Source organism: Chaetura pelagica, unplaced genomic scaffold (genome assembly GCF_000747805.2).
Source record: "Chaetura pelagica isolate M959 unplaced genomic scaffold, ChaPel_1.0 scaffold76, whole genome shotgun sequence".
NCBI lineage: Eukaryota > Metazoa > Chordata > Aves > Apodiformes > Apodidae > Chaetura > Chaetura pelagica.
In genome coordinates this window covers 12,888,781-12,900,728 of record NW_009970723.1, presented here as the reverse complement: position 1 = coordinate 12,900,728, position 11,948 = coordinate 12,888,781, and the positions used below count along the sequence as shown (strand labels likewise).

The following is an 11,948-nucleotide window of genomic DNA, read 5'->3' as shown; positions in this document are numbered from 1 at the left end:
TTTTTTGAAATATGCTGTAATTTCTAAACATTCCTCTGGAATGTAATTTTTTTTAGTACCATGAATTTCAATGCAATTACTTGCAAATACTGTATGAGAACCAAAGTGTCCTAGAACCTCAACAGTAATTACATACATTTACCTAGCACAGGCCTTTATAACAAGATCAATTACAAGCAGTTTTGATTTGGCAAATTATGTTAAAGTAATCTTAAATATTTTTTTTTGACAGCAATGTAGCAGGCTTTGGAAGATCCCAGGATCACAGAATGGTTGAGGTTGGAAGGGACCTCCAGAGGTCATCTGGTCCAACCTCCAAAGATGGGCAAGAGCAGAAGATGCTACACATCTTCACATTAGTCAGGTGTTTTTTAAAAAAATGTATATCTCATCTGGAACATACATTAGATGAATATAAAATTAACTGGAGAACCACACAAAAATAAATAGCAATATCTATCAAAATGAATGTACTAACCGAGTCTCCTTTATACTTACATGCTATTTTGATTTGTGATTCCAGAAGTGGAATAGACAGGACATTTATGAAATATTAATCAAATTGCAAGAACACTGGAACAGGAATTAAAAAACAAATTGGTCATGACAAATTGAAAAAGTTATCTGAACAAATTAGAACACAATTTAGTAACAACAAAGATGGTCACATAGTGAGAAACAGTCAGCTCTGTGAATACAGATAGCCACGTAGCAGGAAAGTTTTTGGAAACTTTGGGGATTACAAATAGAATATTAAACAGGAGTGCAGCATGCAAGACATCTGTTCCTTTTCTGCTCCATGGGTAAGTTTAAACCAGAACACCCTCCCCATTTTGGGCATCACACTTGAAGAAAGATGAGGATGTAGCATGGAACACCCAGCAGCTGGCAAAAATATGGTCAGGGATCATGAAAACCAAGGAAAATTAGGAAGAACTTAGAAGACTGAGGAAGAATACAGCAGTCTTCACAAAGACAGACTGTCCCAGAAAGAGTGGGATTTGTCTGTTTTCAGCAGTAATAGGGGCTTAAAGTGCTGTGCTCCTTCCCTGGCCTCACCCCTTTCCACTGTATGTGTTTTTTATCTCATTCCTAAAGATCTGTCCATCCTTATACTCAATAAATCATTGGAACGATGTAACAAGTTAGCATCACATTCCTGTTCTGCATGTGCCTCATTCTTTCACTCTGCATCTTCCCTGCACACAAGGGAAAATGAACCACCGTATGTGCATGCATGCATGTGTACTTTTGAAACACAAGCTCTCATTCCTGATTAGCCTTGAAAAGCCATCAAAATCAATGTTTGCTTACAGATGCTTCTTCATCAAGTTGCACCAGTACACCTCACAATGCCATTTCACAGTTATGATGCAGTTGGTCATAGCTGAGATTGTACCATATTATAGAGAGGTGACACATTTCTTTCTAAAATAACAGTATGAATAAATACCTGACAGCAACACCAGTTTATATTATGTCATCAGCTCTGAAGAGGAAATGACTGCACAGATTAATGAGGAATTCCGCCTAGAAGTCCAAGGTATTATATAGTCTAATATTAAACAAGAGCTAGATATGACCTAAGCTACTTAAAACAGCCCAGATTTTAATAGAGAAAAGAGAAAATGGCAGAGTACCAGGAGTCCATATTTATCTCTGGTGTTACACCAATGAAGCCAACAGAATTCCTTGAAGTTCAGAGTGCCTCAGAGTGCCACATGGCAAGTGCCCCAGGTCATTATGCAAGCTGCAAGGTATGATGGATGCAAAAAGCAATGCCATTTTCCCTTCCTATTTAGGAAACAATATACTAAGGAATATGATAGCACAGGACTGTATATCAGTAAATGTCTCTTTTACTGAGGAATATGATAGCACAGGACTGCATCTCAGTAAATGTCTCTTTTATTATTATGTAACAATTCTATAGTGTATATGCAATTAAACATAATTATGGGGTAAATAATATACAAGTAAACACCAAGTTTTATACAGAACTTTCTTTAAAAAGAAGTCAGGAATTGAATAGGCTATACTTTATTATTATTTTTTTAAATCCTAAAATTAGGAGATGTTTATCTATCTGATCAAGTCAGACTAACTATATTAATGCCCATACTAGAGACAGTGATTCCCTCATTCTTAGTGCTGACACCAAACACAATAGTGTTCCTGGACCCCCCTGAAGGCACGTTCTAAATAGACAGTCATATATAGATTATGACTGGGAACAGAGTACATAAGTACCTTTAAAAAAAAATAAATTAAAACCTGGATTTCTTTGGACATATGAGCAATAAAAAGAAATTACCTAGCCTTTTTTTTTAGAAAATGCATCTAAACATTTCGCATTCTTAGCCTGCTTCTGGCTTTACACTCCCTGACGAAGGCCACTATTTACTTGTGATGACGAGAGGTTTCTGGCCAACATTGTCAGCAATTGACAGCATGTCACAGCTAGCAGTTTCAGGCACTGTTTAGCATTTCTGACCAAAGTTCTGCCTTTCCAGGAGAACAAGACCCTTGCCAACAACTTGACAACTGAGCACTCCTAGGGAAAGGGGACTAAAGGAGCTGTTAATGTCCCACTATTTCCAGTGCAGGTCTGTGTCACCCTGTTTACATCATGCATCATTCATCTGCCGTGATGAAATACAACCCTGCAGTTTAAAAAAAGACTCTGCAACGTTGAGGATACTATATCTTTGTGAGAAGTGTTTCACATATTTTCCATGGGCACACTGCTCCCGCTTCTATTTAAATATCTGTAGCGCTCTTCAGCAGACATTATTCACTTCAGGAAGCTCATTCAGAAGGTGCTCAGCATAAGAAGAGGAAAAGCCAGCATGGCAGCAGACAGTGATGTGGCTCCTGAAGGAAAGTCAAGCACTACTCCTCCCAAAAGGGCTGTCCACAAGATCCAAATGGCCAGCGGAGTCTACAGCTTGGCACAAGGTTGGCAGCAGTGGGCATCTGACCACCACATAAAGCAAGCTCAAGAGCCTTCTGGATGGGTCCTCCCTGCAGAAGACTCATCAGCTCAGCCTGTCCAAGAAAGACCCTTTGAAAAATGGTCAATTCCATCTGTCAAGAGGGACCAAGGAAAAGATGAGCAAAAATCCTCAGCCAAGGAATCACTGACAGTAAGAGATGCTGAAAAAAATTCAAGGGAATCAGATGAAGCCCTCAAGAAGTTCAGCATTAAAAGCAAAGAGGTGACCAAAACCATTGTAAGCAAAGCCTATGAACGGGGAGGTGACGTTAGCCTCCTCAGTGAAAGGTATGAGAATAACAATAGCAATTCAGAGATGACCAAGCTCAAAGAAGAATCGAGTGCTATTGACAAAATTCTTAGTGGCAAATTATCTCCAACCATGAGGAGAAAGTGTTCAAACATGGTGTCAGAGCTGACCAAGGGCTGGAAACAGGTGGAACAAGAGGACAACAGGGAGGCTAAGGAAAATCTGCTACTTAAGTGCCATCGTGACAGCATAGATACAGTGGACAGTGGCTATGGGGAAGGAGAGGACAAACTCGAGCAAGAAGACAGCGACCGAGAGGTGACAGCTGTGAGGATTAAACGACCTATGCCATCTCTGTAAGTAAAATTTATTACATGATCACAAATGATCAAGAGACCCTGAGAGAGGTACAGGTTTCCATGAGGAAGATGAGAGGGTAGGGGGGGTGGAGGTGGGGAAATGATTGAAGATAAACTATTACTCTTGAAGAAAAAAAAAAAAAATAAAAAAAAAATCCAGGAAACCTTTCATATATCTCTCCATGCTGAAGCAGGTAGTCAATAACACCTGACTATAACCTTGAGACTATGGCCTACATACTATATAGATAGTAGAGACAGGAAGTGTCATTTGGGAAATGTTAATTTTATTTAATTTTCACACTGGATATACTGCTTCATCAAAATCACTACTTACCTCTTGATACTTTAGTTCATATTCCAAAATAACATTTTTTACCTCATTAAGAACCACAATTATTAATTTATTCCAACAAATGTTAAGTCTAAAGCAATATACTTGACAATATTTCCAAATACTTATTATTTTAGTATAAATTATTATTTTAGTACAAATTGTAAATCTTGTCAGGGGTGATTTGTAGAGAATGTCCAAAATAGACATTGCAGGAATTACTTTTAAGTACATCTTAGCAAAAGCTGGGTTCACTGCTTTTCTTCGGAAGCTTTCCATAGATTTGTAATTCATCAAGCCAAAGAATGAAAACTTTCACAGGACCTGGGACCTCAAACACATCAGAAAGCATCCAGCCTGATTCAACACCTGCAGGACTCATGCTCTATATTATAAACAATTTGACAAAAAGAACATTTGAATTATCAATTGATTCTTCAAAGTCAAGGTCTCTTTCAGTACACTATCATATGTGGGCAGCAGGGAAGTACATTATTTGAATATATTGTTGAAGTAAAAGTTCCTGACAGTAAACTGTGTGAGGAAAAAAGAAGCAGAATCTGTTATTTACCTACAGAGTTACTACAGGCTTTACTGAAAATTTTGAATTAAGTAGCAAATGCATTGCATTAGACAGTTTTGAGTAATACCTCATTCAGTAAGGTGCTCACACTTTAAGATTACTACACAATTCCACATGTGTTTTAAATTTGGAGGCCAGGTAATAAACAAGTAGAGTTCAGTCACAGACATGCAGACCTTGGGAAGTCTCCCAGAAGAGCAGAGGAAAAGCAGAGGCTGGTAGAAATTCTCCTCATTTCCTTTCCCAGAGATCTCTATCACAACTCCCCTTCCAGAAGACAGCTACAAACAGCTGTGCTGTGGCCAGACTTGCCAATGAGCAGATACCAAACTAATTCATCACTCTCTTGCCAGTAAAAGATTGGAAGATCCATAAGTCCAAGGCTGCAAGATGGGAAACTGTAGGCAGCTGTAACATAGACACAACATGCTTTGTTCCAGCCCTCTGTTTTACAAACTTGGCAATGCCCTGGAACAAAGACAGCAGGAAGGAAGGTGTGGTTGAACCTGAACAGTTTGGGTGCAAAACCTCACATGTAGCTGTAAAATTTCAATGAAGGAGAGTGCAGTCCCTGAGTCCAGGGAGCACTGAGGGGTGGCCAAAGTGCAGCCTCTGTGCTGCCCGCCCGCTCCGCTGGGCAGGGAGGGAAGCTGGAGGCACAGCTTGAGCCACGCAGGGCTCAGCAATGCTCATCTGCCCAAGCCCATGGGAGGGAAGAGGCTGGGTTCCTACCAGGAGCCATCTTGTGGTGGGGCCTGAATCTTCACTGCTTCTACTCTGTGTCCATCACCCACACGCACAACGCCAGCTGGACAGGAGCCAGTTTGAAAGGAGTCAGGAGGGTTTTCACCCACCCAATCAGCCTGTGCCTAAGGGAAGAGCAAGGCAGCAGGAAATCGGGGGATCAGGGCCAGTAGATTCATATTGTATCCTAATCGCCATTTCAGAAATGAAAACTGGGACTAGCACTGATGAAAATGCCAGAAAAGTCTTAGTGGTGCCTTTGCAGGCAGGCAGCATCATTCCCACTACTTGAGTTTTACACCTCACAACTGATGAGCACTATGACCAGCATCAGATTATGACTAACATAGTCCTGGATATCAACCATACAGTTCTTTTTAGCTCAGCTGTCTGAACATATGGAGCTACTTTAACTATTTTGATTGGAGATTAGAATGATGTTTTGCTATGCAGCTGACTAGTCATCCCCCACAAGGAGCAAATGGTGAATGGCCAAAGTAAAAAAAAACCTTCATCAACCTACAGCTTTTAAGTTTGTAGCCCCTGCCTTCAGGATAGACTGTATGCACTGTCCTTTCCCAGAATGTAGAACCTCAAACCCAGGATTTCACACATGCAGTGGGAAAACTGAATACACTTACAGTAGATAAAATCTGTAAGTAACCTCAATTACAACAAAAATGTAACAATAATAGAATAACAGAATGGTTTGTGTTGGAAGGGACCTTAAAGATCATCCCACTAGATCAGGTTGCTCAGAACCCCATCCAACCTAGCCTTGAACACTTCTAGGGATGGTTTATCATTGGGAAACAAAATTACCTAACTTAACCCCACTGATGTATTGTAATGCTTTCCTGAAAAAATCTACTTGTTAATCACTTACATGAACAAAACCACAGGTACATACACACAGCCTGTTCTCAGGATTCTCTGCAGTCACACCACAGAAGGAAGGTTCGTGTACTTGGCAACATGTGTGTGCTCAAGTGTCCTGATGTTTTTCACCATCAATATGGGGAAGAGTATTTTGGAGCTAAAGTACAGTTTCTCAAAATAGCTATGCCAAGCTAATGGCAACTCCAACAGAGTGGTCTTGCTCTTCTACTGCTTCTTCTATCCCTGACTCTAAACGTCTGCAGTTCTTCCCCTAGCTGTGACACGGCTGCCCAGAACTGGCATCCTTCTGGTGCATGGATCTGAATTCAGAACGTCTCTGTCGCTCCTATTCTTTCTTTCAAGGGGTTTAGTAGAAAACAAAGGAATACCTAAACAGCAGGGAAACAATTTTCTGCAGGCTTGCAGTCCTCTGTACTGTTTGTCTGACTGTATTTGGTTCTCCAGTGTAACTGTTAATATCTAACAGACATTACAGGGGAGGTTTCAGAGCAGCCTTCTGGGAAGTAAAAATATTAGAAAACAAATTACTTTGGCACAGCCACAGCACAACACACGCCCCAGTTGAGCTCTGTACAGACACAATGACAGGATGTGGACAGCACAAAGATTAGCTCAGACTATCTATAGCTTCTCCACACCACGTGAGATTGGCCGCTAGAGGAAAGAGTATCAACAATTTGTCTGACCAGTCATGCAGCAATAAGATGCCGCTATGCACACACACACAAATCAGGAAGATCACTGGTCTTTTGTCATCCTTTGACCTTGACACAAATCTCAGTAGCCCTAAGTTCCTATCAGGCATGTACCCTGACAGTGAGAATATGAATTTGTTTAGACACTTGCTTAGAATCATACTTAAAATCTATAAGCATAGGCAAAGCTACTGCATGCTATTAGCTTTTTGTTGCTTTAAACATCAATGTCTATTGCAGAGGACAGATTTTTCTAGTCCTACCCTCTGTTTTTCATTTAATAGCTGAGGACCCAGTCCATACACTTCTAGTTATTGTCATTTCCAACATCAGGGAGGCAGATTTAAGGCTCTTCTAGACAGTCAGAAACGAGGAACTGACTGATCAAAGGTATAGAAAGCGCAGGTGATCAGTGAGATACTGTTTTGATCCCATCAGAATTAAGCCATTCTGGGCAAAAGTTTGTCAAAACAAGCTCAGATCTAGGCTGAAGGGTGGTAGCATAGATGAGATTGAGGTGTCCCCAGCAAATTTGTTTTTGAGTGCAAACTAGAACCTGGATTAAAAGCCCCCAAAAACCTCATTTAGAAGTAGTGAACTCGTGCCACCTGGTGGTTAGCATCTCATCTGGAAAAACACAGAAACCAAGTTAGCAGAAGAGATTAGTAGCAGAACCATGCAATTAAATGATGAAATGCAAAGGTCAAATGCCCTTTTGTTTGTTTCAGGGCAAGCAGGTTTAGTGAAGGAGCACGCAGCCAAGCCCACAGGAAACACAGCGCTGTCAACAGCCTGAAGGATAGATGGCAAGAATGGGCTGACCAGCACATGGCAACACAGAAGCTGAATCCCTTCAGCGAGGAATTTGACCATGAGTTGGCCATGTCCACACGCCTGCACAAAGGAGATGAAGGCTATGGCCGTCCAAAGGAAGGAACCAAAACTGCTGAAAGGGCCAAGAGAGCCGAGGCCCACATCCACCGGGAGATTAGAGACATGTGCTTCATCATCGAGTCAATGGCTAAACCACGGCCCGACGGCAAGATCCAGGTCACTTTCGGGGAACTCTTTGAGAGATACGTTCGTATTTCAGACAAGGTTGTTGGGATTCTCCTGAGAGCCAGGAAACATGGGCTGGTGAACTTTGAGGGAGAAATGTTATGGCAAGGAAGGGATGATAATGTCATAATTACTTTATTAAAATAAGCATGCTACAACCAGAACAACTTGTTTTGTAAAGCCTCCCTTTACTTCTCCTTTGCTATTAGCATTTGCACATTTTGAATACAAGACTCCCCTGCTCACCTACAAGTGATAATGAGCATTTTTCTAACTACATATTTTATAACTACTGCATGATAATGCAAGCGTTCAAATGGATTTTTCTCTGTACTAGAAGGGCTTGAAGGACACTTCAGTTGGTTACTACATGAAAAATAAAGAGAAAAATCCATATTGAACATAAGCAGCTGATTATTAAAACCCATAACAACAAATGAATTCCAATTGTTATGTGTTTTTACATTCAAGATTTTCCCAGTTATTTAAACTGGGATATCAGGAATATAAACCATGCCAGATCAGCAGTTCAGTGACAATATAAAATATGACCAAGTTTTTCATCATGAAAGTGATCTTATGCATGTATTTTCTAAATAATTTATTTAAATGCATTTAGAATAGTTTGAATACAGAATCAAGGATACTACATTTGTTTCCTTTACAAGCAGGATACTCAAATACTACTGCAGTTATTATCTGGTTGCAACTAGTGACAATTTTCTCTTATATATCACATACAAACTTAGACAAAATAGCTTTTTATAAATGCAGTTTTATATTTTATGTATATAAAGTTATTTCTAGAACTAATTTATTAGTTTTGTATCTAGAATTATGGATGTTGGAGAGAAAACTCCCAATAGAATGTAATGCGCACAGAAAAAAATTTTGATAGTCACACAGAAAATACCTCCTATGAAATGTTGTGCAATGCATCATATAATTACCTATGTAAACAGTCTTTATAAATATAAGGGAAAACAACATGCAACATAACGAAAACAGTCAGGTACTTGTACTGTTGTATATAAGAAAAAAGTTTCTACAATTGGCCTCCTCCATTGAAATATGCTTCTCTAAGAAAAGACACAAACACCATTTGAAACTGGAATCAACAAACTTTAGGAAAATGGTGTTCATATTACAGAGAAACTCTGGCCTGCTTTTACAGCACTTGTCAGCTGAACCATTCTGATGTCACAAAAATAATATATTTTGGTCCAGGTGATGCTGAAGAGGGGTAAATGCTAATGAACTGATACTTCTAGTTTTTAAAATTGTTTGTACTATGTATAAATCTGAGACACAAATCTGTAAGGTTTCTAATGCTTACTGGATTATATAGATCACTGTTTCTCTAAACTACTCCTGCAAAAATAGCTATCCTACTAAAAATGTGATTAATTTAAAACAACATTTTTCAGAACGAGATGCCTGGGCAAGTAATTTGCATAATCAAAAAGCATTTTTTTCTCCACCCCCAAAAAAAGATTTTCAAACAGAAAGAGCAAATACCTTCTTACAGAAGAAAATATGTATGAAAACATCTTGTCTCTGTGATAAAACAAATATTGCGATCTTATTACGAGTACCTATACTCTGGTTTGAAACTCTAATGGACAAATAAGTAAAATACTCTCTAAGTCAGTGATACAAGAACTTATGACTATGCATATTGTAAGTCTGTGTAAGTAATGAATATTTTAGACACAGTTGTATGTGGTGAACCTAAAGAACTAAAAAAATCATTGTAAGATGGATTCAGCAGAACTTAATATTTTCTCGAGATCTCTCAGACTACTCAAGCTGACCTGCAAAACTGACCTTTTGAGTGCAATACTTACATATCATTATCTGCATATTCTTACCTTATTCTTTATGTCTTTATATAATGACCTTCGCAGATGTTTAAATTGTCTTGAGGAAATTTGGTTGTCAAATGAGTACATGAACGATAAATAAAACCCTTAATTGACGATTTCTTGGGTTATTCCTCTGACACACTAAAGAAGTCTGTGTGTATGTCTTGTGAAATAAAACATCAGTAAGTTGTTTTTTTTTTTAAATTTAAGTACATTTTCCTTTTCACCAGCATTTAATGTATTTCCCTGTGAAGGTTTCTCTGTCCAAAGCACCAGAACAAGACTTCAGAACACATGGAAATGAAAGTCCTTCTATAAAATACCTGTACAAAGAATACACACTTAAGACATGCAAGTGTTAAGTGAATTATATATTTCTGCTCATAAGAATCCTCATCCTACCACAGGACAACACAGAGATCCAACTCACCGCAAATGCTTTTTGTCGGTGTTGTGTTCATGTGTGACTTGTAGCTCAAGAGCATCTCACCACTGTGTGAGGAATCAATTCCATCTAGTTCCATTCACTGACCTGAGACAGTCGTAGTCAAAGTTTGTACTGAAATACTCAAACTGAAGTAGACCTCTAAGAGGTCTTCAGCATTATGCATGTTTACAGCATGTGAGAAGGGTTGATGCTTTGCTGTTAAGTCCATGCCATCTGCTACTTCACCCTCAGGAAAATGTTTGGAATACAACTAGTAATGTACTGCTCAAGTAGGAATCAAAATCACCTTCCTGGCTTAGGTCTTGATCCAACAAAGTAGCCTGTAGAAACAGCAAAATAAATTAATTTTTTCCAGTTGTTCCTACCTGTTTAATAGGAAGATGGAACCATGGAGTGCCTCTTCTCCTTTATCTTCTACTTGCTGAGCAGTGCTTCCAATGAAGAAGCAATTACATGAAAAGAAGGCAGAAATTGTTGCCAACACTTTTCATTCACATGAGAGTCACCTCTGCCCTGGTGCATGCCTACTGACAAAAAAGGCTGGGCTGGCAAGGTCACAATCAGCTTTAGCTTCAGCATTTTATTGCTCTTGCCCCATACAACATGGGAAGCCAGACATCTGATTTGAACTGAATACTGCTGGCATTCTCCAATGCTGACACCTTCCTCCAGGTTCATTAGGGAAAGTTAAGTAATTACTCCAGAGGCAACTGTTGTCCTGACCTACTCTTAACATCTGAAATACAGGTACACCTGCACCTAAGTTAATACTGTGATACATAAGTTTCATACCCTCAAACATTTGTGAGCAACAGATCATTGACATTTGACTTTTCTGCAGGCTCCTGTTCACCCACCAGAAGTCATTACGGACAAGACTACCCTTTAATAGTTTAATAAAATGCATATGCATATACTGGGGGCAACTGAGGTGAGGACGGACTAAACTGCAGGTGAAGTTCTCAGCTGAACTGCAATTCAGGGACAGAGGAGATGTGGAACCTTCCTGTTTTCTCCTTCATGGAATGCAGCAGAGAGAACTGTAGTTTACTAGGAAAGCAAAGTTCTGTCCTTGCTATCAAAAACCTCGTCTCATCCTCTGTAAGAATTGTGAGGTATATTTTCCAAACTCTGAATGTACCTTCCATGATTAAGTGACAGCATGGAATTTAAATCAAAAGAAATAAATTTGACATTCATGCTTTTGTATTTTTTCAAGTTGCTTGAAGCTGCAGTGGCTTGAAGTGAATGGATGGTAGACTGGATCCCATCCACTGAAAATCAGCTCCCTCCTCCATGGCAGAAATTCCTTCTTTAAAAAGTTTCTGTACGGACAAGGTTCAGCATTAAAGCTCATTTTTAAAACAAGCGAAGGCTGCTGAAATACAATTATCTGTAGGGGAAAGCGTAACATTTGTGGCAAGCTGTTCAATTGTTACTGACCACAGAACACTGGCAAGTCCTGCTGCCAGCGTGATGTATGCATTGCACCACACCAACATCTCAACCAGTCACTCCCACCAAAGGGCACACTGAAAGCAGCTTAGTGTTCAACAGCATGTCTACGACTAGCAGAGTAACTACTACAACAGAACCTCAACAAGGATCACGAAGCTTGTCAGACAAGCAGGACAGCAGAAATCAGAGCTTAAACAGCCCAGACATGGGTGCTAGTGCCACAAGACCACTTTGGTCTGTACACACTACAGAAAGAGT

At 39.6% G+C, this 11,948-nt stretch overlaps 1 protein-coding gene across 1 annotated transcript; it reads left to right on the top strand.

Moving 5' to 3' along the window:
• Nucleotides 1-2,849: 2,849 nt before the first annotated feature.
• ABRA (actin-binding Rho activating protein) lies at nt 2,850-8,066 on the top strand. Its single transcript, XM_010006471.1, has 2 exons — nt 2,850-3,601; nt 7,589-8,066. Exons 1-2 carry the CDS (start codon nt 2,850-2,852, stop codon nt 8,064-8,066), a joined length of 1,230 nt encoding a protein of 409 aa, XP_010004773.1.
• Nucleotides 8,067-11,948: the final 3,882 nt, after the last annotated feature.

Coding starts and splice junctions, on each gene's coding strand:
- ABRA (XM_010006471.1), top strand. CDS start 2,850: ATGGCAGCAGACAGTGATGTGGCTCCTGAAGGAAAGTCAAGCACTACT. Junction 3,602..7,588: donor AAACGACCTATGCCATCTCT/GTAAGTAAAATT, acceptor TGTTTGTTTCAG/GGCAAGCAGGTTTAGTGAAG.